A 17,441-nucleotide genomic window follows, 5' to 3' on the forward strand; every position below is an offset into this window, starting at 1 on the left:
CCCTAAAGCCATCCTCAGACCATCTCCACGTGGATCGTTTAAGCGTGGGACACAGGCTGCAGAGCTGGGACCCTGCTCCACACAGGAGCCACAGGGGAAGCACAGTGCAAAGGTTGTGACTGAATCAGGGTGGGGGAGGTCTGGATTCTGAGACCAAGCAGGAGGAGAAAGAGGAAAAAAATGGCAGGTACAAGCCAGACAGATACTGAACAAGTACAACCAAGGGGACAGCTGGCTCAAGGGGGTCTCATTTCCCTGCTTTCCCTGCTGTAAGAATAAATCACCACTAAAAAGGGGGGAAAAGAAGAAACATTCAAGTGATATCAGATGGTGAAATCTTCTGCTTTTGACTCTTATTCCCCAAGTCCTTCCTTGCTCCCTTCAACCTGCTGAAGACACCAGGGCCTCTCAGATGAGAGCTGGTGTGCAGGGATGGGATATGTATCACCTACCTCCCAAGCACTGAGCCAAAGCAGTTGGTGTTTGCTTTCTGGGCACAAGAGGGCCCCTGCCAGGCTCATTTAGTTATTTATCACCAGGTTTCATCAGCAGCATCCAAGAGGCAGAAGATTTTCACACTCCCATCAGATAGAAAAGCTGAAGGCAAGCTAAGAACAGAGCATCCCCAAGAGCAGGAGTGCAGGAACTCCTGGAGCTTCTGCCACGGGGAAAGCAGTTTGCTTCAGGGGCATAAAGCTCTTGAACCAAAGCAAAGATAAAGCTCTGCTGAGTAACTGTCTCCACACAGCAGCACATCTCAGGAGCTGTAAAGTCACAAACACAAACCTGCAGCACTCTTGGTGCTGGGAAAGGCTCCCAGCTGCTCACCAAGAACACAGCTTTTTATTTGGGTGGCAAAAGCAGGACCAGGACACTTTCACACAGAGATGTAAACCTCTCACACAGCTCTTTGCAGTCAAGGAAATCCTGCCCTTCTGCACACCCTGGGCTGGGATTTCTCCTTTTCCCTCCTGCAGATGAAGCACTGCACAAAGGACCAACAGAACCAAGGGCCTGGGCCCAGACACTCAACCCCACGACGGCAGACAGGAAGAAATCTGCCAAACGTTCAAGACTTTGCCTTTGAAGCAGGGGAAGAAGATTGAGAAGACTGAAAAAAAAAAACCCCAAACCCCAGACCTGGGCTGCCTCCAGTGCCACATGTTGGAGGGACTCCTGATGCAGAGGGGCAGGCAGGAAGGAGGCTGCAGACCGAGCTCCAGGGAGGCCTTTCACCTGATCCCCGCCACAGGAACCTGCTGCTGCTTGCGGATCTTGTTGAACAGCTCCATGTACTGCACCATGGTGTCTGCTGGGCTGTAGATGCTGTCATGCTTGGTGCTGAACACAGAAGGGATGCCAGGAGTGTGGCTCCCCATGAAGCTCTGCATGAACTCCATCAGCAGGTTCCAGCAGTCGTTGGCTATCACGCAGGGGCAGTACTCCACCTGGCAACAGAAAGCACAGCCCTGAAGCGATGACCACGCAGCAGATGTGCTCTCCCCTCCCTGCATCCTAGAATGGCTCAGGTTGGAAGGAGATCATCTCCTCCAAGCTCCTCACCATGGGCAGGGACACCTCTCTCTCCACTAGTCTGGGGTTGCTCAAGGCCTCATCCAGCCTGGCCTTGAAGCCCAGCTCGGCAGCAGCGTTGACACCACAACATCTGTGTTTACTGCAGTGAAGAACTGAGCCACTCCTCAATCCTCCCCCCCTGCTGGCTAGGAACACCTGCCTGATTAACTCCCTATCAGATAATGGGATTGGTGTGCTTAGGAAAAGCATCAGCTCTGATTTTTAAAGACCTCTAATCATCTAATTCTCAGCTATCTTGAAGACAGGCACCAATACATCTAGATGTCTGCAGCCTGACCTGCTCTGCTCTGCCCTCCCCACTCTGGCACAGCCCAGCTCCTTGCCTTTTCCTAAGAGGCTTTTCAGCCCTGCTGAGGCTTGTCCACAGCTTGTGAACCTTTGACTCACACTCAACCATATCCTCAAATGCCCTCCTAGATCCTCCCATACCCTCCTGCTGAAGGATCTTCCTTTAGAGTTTGCCTCAGCCTAGCCTCTGCCCTGTGAAACATCCCTCAGCAGCTGCCAGCTGCCGCTCTGAGCCTCAGCAGCAGTCACAGCACCGAGCAGAGAGCACACAGAAGTCTGCTGCAGCCTTTGAGGCCCCCCCAGCACAGCAGTCCAGCTCAGCACGCCATGGAGTAGGACTGACACGTGCCAAAAGCCCTCTGCTGAGAAGACCACCATTTCTACACCTCAGGAGCAGGACCTGGGGCAAGAGGACCCTGCTCTCCTGGGCCTGTGTCTGCTCAAGGTGGGGAAAGCAAGCAGAGCCCAAACCAGCAGCCGAGGAGGTTGGTTTGCCCCCCTCAGTGTGCTTATCAACCTCAAGTGTGCCTCCCATGCTGTGCAGCAGGACCTGAAGCAGATTTTTAGTTCAGGGGCATCTCCTTGGGGTTTTCACAGGCTGTCCTGGAGCTGCAGCTGAGCCCCACACCACCTGCCAGGGTTCAGCCTTGCCCTGAAAAGACCAACACCCTGCCTGCTGCACCCAGCACCACACCTGGGACAGGCCAGCAGCAGCAAGCCAGACAGACACAGAGAGGACGTGGGACTGCTCATCCAGGGTGGGATCTCCCTGCCTGCAGGTGTGTCTCACAGCCTTCCAAGGTGCTCCTCACCTCCACAGAGATGCCCCGGGCGCTGGGCCCCATGGTGACCGTGCCCACCTTCACCAGGAAGTCGCAGTACTGGTAGCGGGTGCCCCGGCTCTCTATCTTGTTGGCCTTGGCGTTCTGGAAGAAGCCTTTCAGCTTCACCATCAGGATGTCAAAGTTGGCATCTGCCACCAGGCAGGGGCCGCTCTCAAAGAGAGCGAAGCAGCTGAGGGGGTACTCGGAGTTGTGCATCACGTACATCAGCTTGCCTGTCTGCCCTGAAAGGAGAGCAGTGCTGCTTGAGCTGCACATCCAACAACCATCCCAGGGCAAAAGCTGCTCCCAACGTCCAGCCTAAACCCCCCCCAGCACCATGAGGCCTTTTTGTCCCTTGTTCCTCGAGAGGCGAGACCAACCCCCACCTGGCTCCAGCCTCTTTAAAGGATTGGTAGAGAGTGAGAAGGTCTCCCCTGAGCCTTCAAGAAGTTTGGCATCCCTCAGCACCAGGTACAGGGATGCTCCTACTCCCTAAGGAGAGACAGGAACCGCAGCTGGCACCTCCGGTGGTGGAGAAGGCAGCGAGATGCCTGCTCCTTCCTCACCGTAACAAACGAACCCAAATAAAGCAGCGATGCCCCGCGGGAAGAGCCTCGGTCCTCCCGGCTGCAGGCGTGGCCTCACCCACAGCAGCCACTCGTTCCACGGGAGGCCGCACTGGCACCGTAGCCGGGGCTGCCCAGGCGGAGCCTGGCTGAGGAGCTGGAAGCGGCACCAGGAGAGCGACCCGGCCGGCTGAGAGCCGCCCCCGTCCCGACGCTGACCTTGGCTGCTGATGGTGGAGGCGGCGGTGTGGTAGGTCTCACAGTCCACGCAGAACGTTCCCTGCTTCTCGGCCCCCAGCAGCTCCAGCTTCCGCGTCAAGAGCTCCACCGTCTGCTGAACGCTCTTCCCCTCCGCCACCGGCACCTGCGACACGCTGCAACCGGGAAACGGGGGGGAGTCAGGGGCCGGCCGGCGGCTCCTCCCGGCCCCCGCGGCGGGGAGCCCCTCACCGGGGAGCCCCTCTCCAAGTCCCCATCCCTCCCTCTCCCCCTCCACCCTTACCAGGTGACCCCCATGCTGCAGCGCCGCGGGACGGCAGCGCCGCGGGCAGCGAGACGCCGGAAGGGGCGGGGCAGGCCCCGCGACGTGCACCGGAAGGGGCGGGGCCAAAGCGCGCACGCTGCCGGTGGCGGAGCGGAGCTCCCAGCGCGGCAGCCCCGGCCCGGGCCCTTCTCCCTCTGCCTAGGCCGGCACTGAGGCTCAGCCCCCGCCGCGATGCCCAAGGCCCGGCGGCCGCGGGGCTCCGGCCCCGATCCCGGCCCCATGCTGCCGCTGGCCGAGCAGATCCTGCGGGAAGGGGCCCCGCGGGCCACGGTGCGGGAGAAGCGGCGCGGCAGGCAGGCCGGCGAGGAGGAGGATGGCGGCGAGGGTTATGTGGACGCGCGGCTGTCCCGGCGTATCCTGGAGCAGGCGCGGCGGCAGCAGGAGGAGCTGGAGGCCGAGCACGGCCCCGGCGTGCCTGCCGTCGCTAAGCAGCGGAGCACGGCGCTGGGTGAGCCCCCGGTTCTTCCCCGGCCGCCCCCGGGCTGTCCAGGGTGCGAGGCTCCGGACTCAACCAGCGCCGCTCCCCCGCAGGCCCGGCGGTGCGCGGCCCCGGCTCGGACTCGGAGGACGACGAGGAGTGGCCCTCGCTGGAGAAGGCAGCGCTGGTGGCGGGACGGAGCGGGGACTATGGCGGGGAGGTGGCGGTGGACCCCGAGGACGAGAAGGCCATCGAGATGTTCATGAACAAGAACCCACCGCTGAGGTGAGGAGGCGGCGGGAGAGAAGGGGCCGGGGCTGCGGCTGCTGCTTCCCAGCACGGCGCCTAACCTGCGTGCCCCCTGCGCCGGCCCCAGGCGCACGCTGGCAGACATCATCATGGAGAAGATCACCGAGAAGCAGACGGAGGTGGAGACAGCGCTGTCGGAGGTATCCGGCTGCCCCATGCCCCAGCTTGACCCCCGTGTCCTGGACGTCTACAAGGGGGTCAAGGAGGTAAGGCCAAAGCTTCTGAGCCTCACAGCTACCACCTCTGCCCCTGTGCCCTCCCGGAGAGGCTGTCCTCATCCTCACTGTGCAGGCACTTCTGTGTGTCACCTGTGCTTTGTGTAGTACCAGTCCCTGGAGGACCTGGAGAGGGACAATCTCCTGCGTGCTGTGCTCAGGGGGCGCCTGGGATGCTCCTTTCTTACCAGAGAGGCTGAAGGAGGGCACAGCTTTTTTCCTGGTGATGTTGCAAGTCCTGCAGCCCTGCCCTCAGCCCCTGTGTCACAGCCTGGCCTCTCTCTGTGTCATTGAAGGTGCTGTCCAAGTACAGGAGTGGGAAACTCCCCAAGGCATTTAAAATCATCCCTGCCTTGTCCAACTGGGAGCAGATCCTCTACATCACAGAGCCAGAGGCCTGGACAGCAGCTGCCATGTACCAAGCCACCAGGTGAGATCAGGCTGGGAGCTGCTGGCCTGGGCTTCTGAAGCTTTTTTACTTTCCATAACTGGAACCAGGACTTCCCAACCACCAAGCTGGCCCCCAGCCTGGCCTCCTCTCTCCACTTTTGTGCTCAGGATATTTTCCTCCAACCTGAAGGAGAGGATGGCTCAGAGGTTCTACAACCTGGTGCTGCTGCCGCGGGTCAGGGACGACATCGCCGAGTACAAGCGCCTCAACTTCCACCTCTACATGGCCTTGAAGAAGGCTCTGTTCAAGCCAGCAGCCTGGTTCAAAGGTGGGGAAGCTCAGCAGGGTGCCTGTTGTGCTGTGACAGGACCCTGTCCCCTGTGTCGTGGGGCTCTGTGGGGAGGAGACATTGAAGAGGTGCAGAAGGTTCCCCTTGGCAGACAGGGTGGCATCAGAACCTCCCTCCAGGAGCCTGTTTGAAGTGTTCAGGGTGGAAGGATGATGTGCTCTGGGTGCTGCCAGTGAGTGGAGCTGGCAGGTGTTGGGGTTCTGGAGGCTGGTGGTGGGTGTGAGCCGTCCTGGGGCTGATCTTGGCCTTGTCTGGCAACCTGGGGTGGTCTGAGGCTCACGGCAGGGGGATGCTGCAGCCCCTCTAACAGCAGCTGCAGGAGGAGCTGGTGGTTCCATGGGGTCAGATGTGTCCTGAGATGGGAGAAGGGGCTTCATCCCAGGGGGTTTCCTGCTGTGGTTTAGGCAGGTGGGGTCTGACTCTTCCTCTGCAGGGATCCTCATCCCCCTGTGCGAGTCAGGGACCTGCACGCTGCGGGAGGCCATCATCATCGGCAGCATCCTCACCAAGTGCTCCATCCCCGTCCTGCACTCCAGGTACCAGGGCTGGGAGGCTGCTGGGGGCAGAGCTGCTCCTCTGGGGACACCAGTGCTGCACCTCAGGCTGGCCCTTGGCCTCTCTGACATTTTAGATGTGGCATTGAGCTCACTTCAGCTCCTTCTGGGGTAGAGATGGGAGGCTGGGGGTTGAGATTGTAGTCCAGAGGAGGCCACAAAGATGCTCCCAGGGCTGGAGCAGCTCTGCTGTGAGCACAGGCTGAGGGAGCTGGGGCTGTGCAGCCTGGAGAGGAGAAGGCTGCAGGGGGACCTTAGAGCTGCCTTCCAGTTACCTGGAGGGATCCTGCAGGAGGGCTGCAGAGGGACTTCTCATGAGGGTGTGTGGAGACAGGACAAGGGGGAATGGCTTGAAGCTGAGGCAGGGCAGGGTTAGAGTGGAGCTGAGGAGGTTCTTCAGTCTGAGGGTGTGGGACTGGAACAGGCTGCCCAGGGAGGTTGTGCAAGGCCAGGCCGGACGAGGCCTTACGCAGCCGAGCGTAGCTGAGGGCCGTCCCAGCCCGTGGCGGGGACCCCTCCGAGGTCCCTTCCGCCCCGAGGGCGGGGGGCTGGCTGGGCCCCTCTGTGGGGGCCCGGTGGGCTCTGCCTCCTCACCGGGGCCGCTCCCCACAGCGCAGCCATGCTGAAGATCGCGGAGATGCAGTACAGCGGCGCCAACAGCATCTTCCTGCGGCTGCTGCTGGAGAAGAGCTACGCCCTGCCCTTCCGCGTGCTCGACGCCCTGGCCTTCCACTTCCTGGCCTTCCGCTCCGACCCCCGCCAGCTGCCCGTGCTCTGGCACCAGAGCTTCCTGGCCCTGGCCCAGCGCTACAAGGAGGACCTCTCCTCGGAGCAGAAGGAGGCTCTGCTGGAGCTGCTCAAGTTCCACAGCCACCCCCAGATCTCCCCCCAGATCCGCAGGGAGCTGCTGGGCTCCAAGACGCGAGACCTGGAGGGGCCGGAGCCGGCGGCCCCGCGGTGAGCGCTGGAGGGGAGAGCTGGCGCTGCTGGAGGAGCCCAGCCCTGGGGACAGAGCCTCCAGCCCGGGCTCCTGCTGCTCCCAACGCCATGGAGCTGGAGCCTGCTCCCTCTGCTGCTTGTCCTGGGGCAGGACAGCCCTTGTCCCACCGGGAACCTGGGCCAGGACAGCTCTTGTCCCACCGGGAACCTGGGCAAGGACAGCTCTTGCCCCACCGGGAAACCCGGGGCCAGGACTGCCCTTGTCCCCCTGGGAACCTGGCCCCGGGAGGCTTTGGCCTCTTCCTGTGGTGGAAAATAAAACCTGAGCCACATCCCTCGGTCCGGGGTGGCTCTGCCCTGCAGCTGCCCCTCTGCAGTCACCTCGGTCCTGCCCTGTCCCCCCGGCCTGTCCCCAGCAGGGGGCAGAGCTGCAGGTGGAGTCTGCCGCCGGCGCTGTCCCCAACCTGCCAAGGGAGAAGGGACCTCTGTGAGCCCTACCTCTGCAGCTAGGCAAAGGGAGCTTGAGTGGGGGGGAGAGGGCTGGGACTGCTCCCAGAGCCCCAAACAGCTCTTGGCAGGAGACAAAGCAGCTCCTGTTGATGTTTCCCAAGGGCTCCTTGGGGAATCTCTGTGCCCAGCAGTGCCATCCCCACCCCCCGCATGCCACCCCCCTCCCTAGGGACATTCCTGGATCACTCATTTCCCCAGCTGCCCCCTGGGTGTATCTGGGCCACTGGCCTCAGCTGCCCATCAAGGCCACAGCCTGGCCTGCTCCTGCCAGCCTGCAGACCTGCCACCTCCATGGAAAACCCGGGGGGGCCTCCCCCTGTGCCACAGGCACTGTGCTTACCCTGGGGAACTGCTGGTGGTGATGCTGGGAGGTTTGTACCACCAGAGTCCTGCTGTGCAGCCCACAGGGAGGAGCTCCAGCAGCCTCCTCTGGCAGCAGGTGGTGCTGAGAAGGGCCAGCTCCTGCCTCTGCTTCTCTGGAGCTGGCATCTTCTCAGGCTGGCACCTTCTGGAGCTGGCACCTTCTCCCGTGACAGCAGCAGGAGCAGAAGCCTCCTGCAGAGCCCAGCTGCTTGCACACCACGGGGCCTGCTCCCTGGCTTCCTGATTTTTATCTCCTTCCTTTCAAAAAGCCAGAAGCTGATGAGAGCAGGAGATAGCCCAGGCTGGCACAGCTCCTCCAGCACACTCCTGCCACCCTGCCACACCACCTGAGCTGCTGCTGCTGGTGGCCTGACGCTGCTCCCTGGCAGCCACTCTGCAGGCAGGCACTGGGCAGCTCTGCCTTCAGCCCTGCAGGAAGCTGCTTGGCTCCACCTTCATCCACCTGCCCTTGGGAAGCCCAAGATGTCCTTCAGCCACAGCAGCATCTCAACGAGGTTGGAGCTGGCTGGTGGTGTCCTGCCTGCCCCCTCCCTGCTTCCTCTTGCTCAGGCAGCCCCAAGAACCAGCCTGAGGGGGTCCCCCAGTCCAGGGCTCCCCATTTCACCCTGCTCTTGCAGCCCCAGGTAAAAGCCTGAGGGGATGCCCCAGGGGATGGGGTCCCATCCTAGAACGACTTGGGGCAGAGGCTCAGGAGCTCTGCTGGGCAAGGGGAGCCCAGGGGCAGGAGCTCTGCCTGAGGCACAGCACAGAGCAGATCCTGCAGGGAATCAAACCCTTGAGATGTTTGGAATGGTTCAGAATCCTTTATTGCAACATCAGACAGCTCTCTGCCTCTCCCAGCAGCAGGGCTCTTGCAGGTGAACACCAAACCACTTTACTCTTAAATTAAAACTTCTTTTCATATATATATATATATCTCTTAAAAAAGGGCAGAACAAACCAAGGCTTCCCTCCCTGTGCAGCCAGGGCCTGTGTGCCCCCAGCCCTCCTGCTAGCAGGAGCCCAGTGGCAGATGGCTTCTCCTTGACAAGCCAGGCTGGTGGAGGAGCAGCAGCCCCCTCTTTTTCCCACCTGATGAAGGACTTTTTGTTGCTGAGGGCACCCAGAAGGGGCAGATTTCTACCTCCTTTTCCACACCTCCCCCTCCTCCCTCCCCCCCACCACAAGGGGAGAGGGAGCCACAGATCCACCGGCCCCGGGCTCACCAAGCAGCACCAACCTGCCCCCTCCCCCCATCCCTCTTCAGGGTCTCTCTGGCTTCTCCTGGCTAACCCAACTCTACTCTTGCGTGGGCTTTTCTCTCCCAGCAGCAGCAGCAGCATGTTTTTGTCTTCAACACTTTTTGTTCTCATGTATAAAAACTGAACAGACAGGATCAACAACAACCATACAACACCAAACACAAACGATGCAATCATCACCTCTCAAGTACGCAGCGGATTTGCCCCCACCCTCTATGGACACAGCTCAGCTCCACCTGGAGCTGGATGCAACCCAGCCCCCCTCCAGGGCACGAGCAGAGATCCCTGCCTGGGGGTGGGGGGGAAGCTTCCAGGCCATAGCAGCACGTTCCAATGGAGTCCTGAAAACCTACTCTGATGGCTAAGCTACCCAAAAACCCAACCAGCCCCCCCCAGGCAGAGCCTCCCCCCGCCCAGGGAGCCAGGGAAAGGGGTGAAGGGTGAAGGCACTCTTTGGGGAGGAGAGGAGACAGCATCCAGGCCCCACACAGCCTGCAGCCTTCCTCCCTCCCCGTTCCCAGCAGTTAACAATAAATTAAGCAGCCTCAGTAGGGCAGCAGAAAGCAGAGGGGACTGCAGCCAGCCCTGGCCCGGGAGGCTGCTCCCCAGGGTGGGGACTTTGCTCCCCAGGCAGGTGGGGATCAGGTTCCCCTCCAAAGCAAGCCAACCCCCCCCCCCCCCAATCCCAAATCTAACAGCAACAAGAAACAAGGCACACATGGCCCCCAGCCCCAAGCACAAGGCACATGTGGCCCCCAGCCCCGAGCACAAGCAGCCAGGCCACCCCCCAGGAGCCCCAGCGAAAGCCAGCACGAAGCAATGGGGGCTGAGCCCCCCCCCAGCACCTGCTCCCTTCTCTCCCGAGCCAGGCAGGCCCAGGGCAGCCCAGCCCAGGCAGGAGGGGGGGCAGCAGGGTTTTGGTCCCACAGGCCAGGGTCAGAGGCTCAGCTCATGATTGATGGCCCCCGTGGGGCTGGAAGTCGTCATGGGGAGCGCCCCGAGGAGGCAGCACGCAGCGTCCAGCCTGGCCACCAGGAACAGCAACTGAGAGACAGCTGAACCTCCACCGTGGGGCCTGCTCCCCCTCCCCAGGCCCCCTGGCACCGTCAGAAGGGTCACTCCACCCCAGCCACCTGCAGACGCTGACGAGCGGCACCCAGCTCCTCCGGCCTGGGTCCTGCTCCGCGGCGAGCGGAGGGAGCCCTCGGCAGGCGGCGGCTGGAGGGGGCTGCTGGGGGTGGGCAGGGGGAAAGGCAGCGACCTTTGGGTGCCCAGGGCGAGGTCCTGCTGCTGTGGGGCCGGTGGCTGTGGGGGAGGCCGGTCACAGGTTGACATCAGTGACGTCTGTGGGCGTGCAGGTGGGCTGGCTGCCCGGGTAAGCAGCAGGCTTGGTGCGGAACTCCTGGGGGCTTTGGGATGCCTGCTTCAGGCTCTCGGCCAAGGCTGCCTCGATTTGCTCCTGACAGGCTTTCAGGCAGTCCTGCAGGAGAGGGAGAAGGGACAAGAGGCCTCAGCTCTGCTGCTCAGAGGGGGCAGCTTTGTACATGGCACTGAGCAGCTGCTGGGCTGCAGCTCTGGCCCCTGGAGCATCCCCACACAAACAAGACACAGAGGCTTCTCTCCAACCAGGAGCACCTCCAGCAGGTCCCTGCTCCGGAGCCCTCCTCAGGAGCAGCCCCACACTCTGGCTGATGTTCCCCTCCCTGTTTGACCACATTTGATGTTGTGCCTGGATGCAGTTTGTGATTCCACAGCACGGCAGCCACCTGCTGCCAGCAAGCAGGAGAGCAGAGCAGCTCCGCACAGGCTGCCGTCAGCCTTCCCCCCCAGGCCCTTCCAGATCCCTGAGCAATGGCCAGCGTGCAGCAGCACATGGGGACCACACAGCCCCCACCTGCCTCCCCCAGGCCCTACCTCCCAGCTCTCCTGGAGCCTGGGGTGATGGCACAGCTGTGCCCTGCCCGTGCCCAAGCCGGGAGCGCGGCCCTGCAGCTCGGCTCGCAGGCAGGGGCAGGGGCAGGCGCTGCTGCTGCTGCTGCTGCTGCTGCTGCTGCTGTCACACCCCAGAATCTCTTACCAGGAATCCACCACCGGTTCTTAGAAACTGTCAGAGGATGTGGGGAGCCAAAAGAGCAACACCCACGGCCCCCTCCCCAGCTTCCTGGCACCGCAGCCTCCAGCCACAGCCTCCAGCCACCCGCAGCAGCTCGGGGCCAGCTCGCTGCAGGGCCACCACCCCAGCTCCCCACAGCCAGGCTCTGAATGCCTGCTGAGTGCCAGCCTGGCCACACACAGCCCGGCTCTGCCACTGCCTGCTGGAGCCTTGGGGGGCTGCAGGGACTGCCCAGGAGTCAGCTTGGCTTGCCCCAGCCTGTGTGCCCCCTGCTCTGCAGGGCAGCTGGGGTGCGGGGCTCCGGCTCAGCCACAGTGAGTCTGCTTCTGCTCCATCAGGGGCTTGGATTGGTCCAGAGGGGCTTCAAGCTGCACCTGAAGTGCCAGCAACAAGCCAGCTCCAGCAGGATGGCAGAGCTCCTGCCAGCCATGGGGCTGGTACTGCCCTGCACCCTTGTCCCCTTCTGTCCCCATGGACTCCCTGCACTGCTGGCACTGCCCAGCTGTGGGAATGGGATTGCAGAGCCAAAGGGGAAACTGAGTCACAGCCTGGGGACACTGCAGAGCCAGGTTCAGGGAGAAGCAGCAACATGGGGAGCTGAGGCTGGGTGCCCTCCCAGGAGCCCCCCAACACTGGACACATCTCCAGGGCTTCCCTCTGCCCCAGGAGCTGCCATGGTCCTGCCTGGGCAGGGGCTGTTTGTGCAGCACCTCACATCTGGGCAGGCTGTGGGGCAGAAAGTTGTCCCCTGTGGGCTGGGGAGGGTGAGAAGCAGACTGGGAGGCAGGCAGCAGCGGTGTGCTGGGCTCCATTTCTGCTCCCCTCCCTCAGTGCTGCCCTCCCTGCTTCCCACCTGTTGCCTCCAGCCCCCAGCCAGAGCAGGTTTCAGCCCTGCCCCATTCAGGGCAGCAGCAGCTTGGGAGCAGCTGGCTGCACTGATTCTCCCTTTCACAAAAAGGCTCCAGCAGACAAAAAACCCCAACTGAAGCCACACAAACAGATCAGGACAGCCTCCTGCCCCAGCCCTCCCTGCCAGGACAAAGCCTGGCCACAGCCTCCCCCCGCTGCCAACTCCCAGCGCTGCTGTCAGGGGACTGAAACCAACCCCGCGCCCGCTGCCGGCACCGGGCAGAAGAAAGGATCAAAGGGGGCCCCTGGCAGAGGAGAGCCTCCTGCTGACCTCCCTGCAGCCACAGCCACCTGGAGATGGAGCCCCAGAGGGCCCCTGCTCCCTGCTCAAAGAGCAGCAAGATGCCCCCCACCGTCCTGCTGCCCCCAACCAAGCTGCTGTGCCAGCGTCCCCCAGATGCTCTGTGCCCCCTGGCCCCTTCCCACCCGAGCCTGGCCACCTGCAACCAGACACCAGTGGAGATTAGCAGATGCTGAGCCCAGCTTCTCCCTCTGCCCCATCCCACCCTGACAACCTGATCCTGCCAGCACCTGCCCAGGCAGGCAGGCGACAGACGCTGCCCTTTGTGCCGCCGTTCAAAGGCTCCCGAGCTCAGCCCCTCCGCACAGGCAGCGCTTGGTGGCTCCGAGCTGGCTGTGGCCTTGGGGCCTGACCAAAGCTGCTGCCTCTGAAGATGTTCCCTCACCTCCAGACACTCCTCAAGCCACGGCTGGCACCGTTCTATCTCCTCTCCCCCCGAGAGGAGCCAGCAGCTGGAAGAGTTTCCACAGCAGACTCTGCAGCAGAACTGCTCTGCTCCCCTGGAGTCCAGTCCTGGGCTCCCCAGCTCAAGGAGGACAGAGAACTACTGGAGAGAGCCCAGCACAGGGCCACTGAGCTGCTGAGGGCACTGCAGCAGCTCTCCTGGGCACAGGCTGAGAGAGCTGGGGGTGGTCAGCCTGGGGGAGGCCGAGAGGGAATCTGACCAAGGCTTACAAATATCCAAGGGGTGGCTGTCAGGAGGCTGGGGCCAGGCTCTTCTCAGTGGTCCCCAGTGACAGGACAAGAGGTACTGGGATGGACTGGACCACAGGATCTAACCATGAGAAGGAGCTTCTGCACTGTGAGGGTGGCAGAGCCCTGGGGCAGGCTGCCCAGAGAGGCTTTGGAGCCTCCTCCTCGGCAGACTTCCTAAGCCACCTGGATGTGCTCCCCCCTCAGCTGCCCTGGGTGCCCTGCTCTGGCAGTGGGGCTGGAGTGGCTGATCCCCAGAGCCCCCCCCCGGCCCCCCCACGCTGTGGCACCCCCTGGGCACTCACCACCTCGGTGCCAGTGATGCTGGCCAGCAGCTCGGTGGTGGCCTCCCCGCCGCAGCCGCTCGCGGGCGCCGTCAGGCCGTGGATCGCGGCTCCGATGCTGCCTGTGGCGATCATGGAGGGGGGGTACAGGGCAAAGGTGTAGTCTGGAGGCAGGGCAGGGACACACAGAGGAAGCTGTTAGCAAGGATGTGCATGGGAAGCTCTCCCCTGGAGAAGTGGAGGGGTGGGCAGAGAGGGCAGCTGTGGGACACAGGCTGAGCATCAGAGCAGTTCCAGCAGCCCTCGCTCCAAGCAGGACACTGAGGGGCTGGAGCAGGGCCAGGGAAGGGCAGGGTCTGCAGAACAGGGCTGGGGAGGAGCAGCTGAGGGAGCTGGGGCTGTTCAGCCTGGAGAAGAGGAGGCTGAGGGAGACCTCCTTGCTCTCTGCAGCTCCCTGAGAGGAGGCTGGAGCCAGGGGGGGTTGGGTTCTGCTCCCTACAATCAGGTGATGGAAGGAGAGGAAATGACCTCAAGCTCCACCAGGGAAGATTTAGGTTGGACATCAGAAGAAACTTCTTCCCTGAAAGGGTTCTCAGAGACTGGCACAGGCTGCCCAGGGAGGTGGTGGAATCCCCATCCCTGGAGGGGTTTTAGCCACAGGGAGAGGTGGTGCTGAGGGCCACGGTGCAGCTCCAGCCTCAGCAGAGTTAGAGAGTGCTTGGAGTGGATGATCTGAAAGGTCTTTTCCTCCCACCAGGACAAGGAGAAGGTTCTATGATGCAGCTGCTCCTCTGGGCCTGCCTCACCAACAGCCCTCAGGTGAGGCTGCTCCAGGGGCTCACAGGAAGGTTGCTGAAAGCCCCCAGGACCATTCCCCCTCTTTGTCAGGGACAGAAACCACATCACTGAGCAGCAAAATGCTGCAGCTGGGATGGAGGCAGGCCCTGAGCTCCCCAGGGTGCTGGGGAGCAGCCCCAGCTTACCCAGCAAGCCTGGCTGCAGCCCAGTGGCCTCTCCCCAGGCAGCTGGCACCCACCTGTGGCACACAGGGCGATGAAGGTCTGGGCATGCTTCTTCACCAGCTCCATCTTGTCCTTGGGCAGGGGCAGGTGATGGAGGATGTGAGCCAGGAAGTCATTTGCTATCACTGACACCAGGTCCCACTTTAGCTTCTCCAGCACCAGAACCTCCCAAGCCTGCAGACAGACAGACAGACAGACAGACAGGCAGCAAGTTATTCAACAGGGCCAGGCAGAAACACTGCCCAGATTCAAGGGCAGATAAGGCTTGGGGCAGGGCCAGGGGAGCAGAATCCACAAGGTTTAAGCATGGAGAGCTCCAGGGTTAGAGCCTCAGCACAGAACCTGGGCAGCCTGCATGTGGCTCCTGCTCTGCCCCCAGTGCTCAGGTCTGCCTGGCTGGGCCACACACCCCCTGGCCTCACTGGGATGGGTGGCTTGGGTGTCCTGTCTGGCCATGACCATGCTACCAACACAGCAGTCTCAGGAGAGGTGAGAGCAGAGGCTTCCCAGGGCCCTCTCCCTGCCCATCCCAGCAGGAACACCACAGGCAGCACTCAGCTTCCTCAGCCCCTCTGCTGGTCCTGCTCCCCTCAAAGCCCAGGGCCAGCCCCCAGTGTCTCTCAGGCTCAATCAGCAGCAAGGCTGGGACTGGCAACAGGCTGCAGGAGTGCCAGAGGGGCTGCAGAAGACCTCCCCCACTCCTTCCTCCCCACTAGCAGGAAAGGAGAAGACTCTGCAAGAGCTGAGGCTCCAGGTCTGGAAGGACCAGGCTGAACTGGGATTTGTCTCAGGCTGAACTGGGATTTGTCTCAGGTATCTCCACTTCAGGACCCAGTCCTGCCCAGCAGAGGATCTCCTCTCTGCCAGGCAGGGTAGGATTACAAGGTCAGTGCTGCCCACAGAGGTGCCAGAGGGCTGCCACAGCAGATGGATTTCAAGAAGTGAGACTTGTTCAGATCTTCATTTGCTCTCTCTCTGCATTTTCCCCCCCTTGAGCCCCCCCTCCCCCTCTCCCCTTACACAACATCACCAGTTTGGAGTTGCTTAAATGGAGAGCATTGCTCAACCTGCTCCAACCCCCCCAGGAGGCCACTTCACAGCCTGCACTTTTCCAAGCACAAAGCAGAGCTCCCTGCAGCACTCTCCCTGCCCTCCCATATGGATGCCAGCCTGCCAGGCCTTCTGGACTGCTAAGCCAAATCCCCAGGATAACAGCAGGAAGGGACCCAGCAATGAGCACCAGAGCCTGAGGATCACAGCACAGGGCCCCAGGGATGCTTGGTTCAAAGAGGGGATTGGGACAGAGGGCAGAGAGCAGGTCAGGGTAGAATGAAAGCCAGGCAGTGCTGGCCCCTGGGCACCCTGCAGCAACACAGCAAGGTGGGGACAGGGCACCAGCCACTGGAGATGGAGCTCTGTGTGCTGTGCCAGCCTGCTGCAACCCACCAAGGGCAGGGGGCTGGCAGTGCCAGCCTGGGGAAGGACCCAGGGCCATGCTGATGCCTTCAGCAGTCACTGCCCCGAGGGTGAGAGGCCAAGGCAGCTCCAGCCTGACCTCTCCACCCAGCTGGGAGCACAACCCTGCTGCAGCCCCAGGCAGGAGGTCCAAAGGAGGACCTGGAGGTGGCTGCTCAGAGCCAACCCCCAAGGGATCACTGCACCTGTGAGGGGACATCCTGAGCACAGAGGGGGCACCAGCCCAGCACCAGCCCAGCTCCTGCTCCTTGCCTTTCCTCCCAGAGCTGCAAGGCAGCCACTGGGAGCCACCTGAGATGCACACTGGTGAGGCAGAGAGCATCTCCCACTGGGGCACATCCTGTCCTGAGGCAGAGAGCCAGGGTGCAGAGCAGCTCACCTGGGATGGGCTGGCTCCTGCCACTGCAGGACTGCCCCAGGAGCAGAGCCTGTCCCTTTGCAGTGCACAAAAGCAGCTCCTTCCCAGCCAGTGCCTGGGTTTGTCATCTCCCTAAACCCCTCCTTGTTGCAGGAGGCCTGGTCCCAGGACCCAGCCAGCACTCAGATGGCAGCTGGAGGCGCCAAGGGCTGTCACCAGCTCACAGGATTTAGCTCAGGGAAGCCTCTCTCCTGCCAAACCACCCTGCTCCTCAGCAGCCCTGGGGACTTCCCCCTCTCAGAGCTGCAGGTCAGAATCTCTGAATCACTTTATCTGTGGAAGGAGCAGAACAAAAGGCTGCAGGAGATAGCAGGTCTGGGACAGCAGCAGCAAACATCCTCTTCCTCCTCCACTCAGTCCCTGGCTGCCTAATGAAAGGGAGGAAGAAAGTGGAAAATGTTCCTTTGTTCCTCCCCCTGCTCATGGCAGGGCTGTGAGCTGCCAGCCCTGCCCAGCCCTCAGAGAGCACTGGGGACCCCTCCTGCAAGGTGCCCCAGGGCTCCCCCACACTGGAGCAGCCTCTGGAGCTGGGAAGGGCAAAGCAGCTGAGCAGTGCAGGCTCCCTGCCTTCAGCTCTGCTGGCTGCAGCTCACAGGACAGACAAAGCAGGCAGGCAGGGAGCACTGCCCTGAGAGTGATCTCAGTCCAGGTGCAGAGGAACAGCCCCAAGCCCCTGGCTGCTGCCCCTGTGCCCTCTCACCAGGCCAGCCCTGAGCCACCAGCAGAAATGGTTCTCCCCAGCTGAGGGCTCTGCAGACTCAGCCTGGGCTCAGCTCCCCTCCTCCTCATCCAGGGACAGTGGCTCTGCACATCAAGCCCTACCCTCGGCGACACCCACAGCCTCTGTGCCCACAGGGAGCCTGTGCAAGCCCTTGGGGGGAGGCTGCAGGGAGCCCAGCTCCCCTCTGCAGCAGCCCTGGCTGCAGGAGGAAAGGAAACTCTGTTCAGCTCTGTCACTCGAGGCGCTAAGGTTTCACTTTGCACTGCCACAGCCCCGGTGAGACAGCAGGGAAGCAGGAGCTGGCTGCTCTCTGCTCTGCTGTGAGCTGACTCAGAAAGAGGGCTGGAAGGAGCTGCTGCTGCTGCTGCTGGCCACC

At 62.1% G+C, this 17,441-nt stretch overlaps 3 protein-coding genes across 4 annotated transcripts in view; 1 reads left to right on the forward strand and 2 right to left on the reverse strand.

Annotated features, from left to right (window-relative positions):
• Positions 1-1,123: 1,123 nt before the first annotated feature.
• On the reverse strand, positions 1,124-3,841 carry MED20 (mediator complex subunit 20). The gene is made up of 4 exons (XM_054176536.1): positions 3,777-3,841; positions 3,494-3,648; positions 2,697-2,950; positions 1,124-1,448 (listed from the first exon to the last, which is right to left on the reverse strand). The coding sequence occupies exons 1-4, from the start codon at positions 3,788-3,790 to the stop codon at positions 1,233-1,235; spliced, it is 639 nt and encodes a 212-aa protein (XP_054032511.1). The 5' UTR covers positions 3,791-3,841; the 3' UTR covers positions 1,124-1,232.
• Positions 3,842-3,955: 114 nt separating this feature from the next.
• On the forward strand, positions 3,956-7,015 carry BYSL (bystin like). The gene is made up of 7 exons (XM_054176285.1): positions 3,956-4,266; positions 4,350-4,521; positions 4,613-4,751; positions 5,057-5,190; positions 5,319-5,479; positions 5,934-6,036; positions 6,667-7,015. Exons 1-7 carry the CDS (start codon positions 3,990-3,992, stop codon positions 7,013-7,015), a joined length of 1,335 nt encoding a protein of 444 aa, XP_054032260.1. The 5' UTR covers positions 3,956-3,989.
• Positions 7,016-10,348: 3,333 nt separating this feature from the next.
• CCND3 (cyclin D3) overlaps positions 10,349-17,441 on the reverse strand; it is a 34,587-nt gene continuing 27,494 nt past the window's right edge. For both annotated transcript variants that reach the window (XM_054176495.1, XM_054176494.1), the window contains exons 3-5: positions 14,465-14,624; positions 13,450-13,592; positions 10,349-10,608 (exon numbers count right to left, since the gene is read on the reverse strand). In XM_054176495.1, coding sequence (XP_054032470.1) covers positions 10,450-10,608; positions 13,450-13,592; positions 14,465-14,624 — 462 coding nt within the window. In that variant the 3' untranslated portion in view covers positions 10,349-10,449. The remainder of the gene's footprint in view (positions 10,609-13,449; positions 13,593-14,464; positions 14,625-17,441) is intronic.

Source organism: Dryobates pubescens, chromosome 35 (genome assembly GCF_014839835.1).
Source record: "Dryobates pubescens isolate bDryPub1 chromosome 35, bDryPub1.pri, whole genome shotgun sequence".
Lineage (NCBI taxonomy): Eukaryota > Metazoa > Chordata > Aves > Piciformes > Picidae > Dryobates > Dryobates pubescens.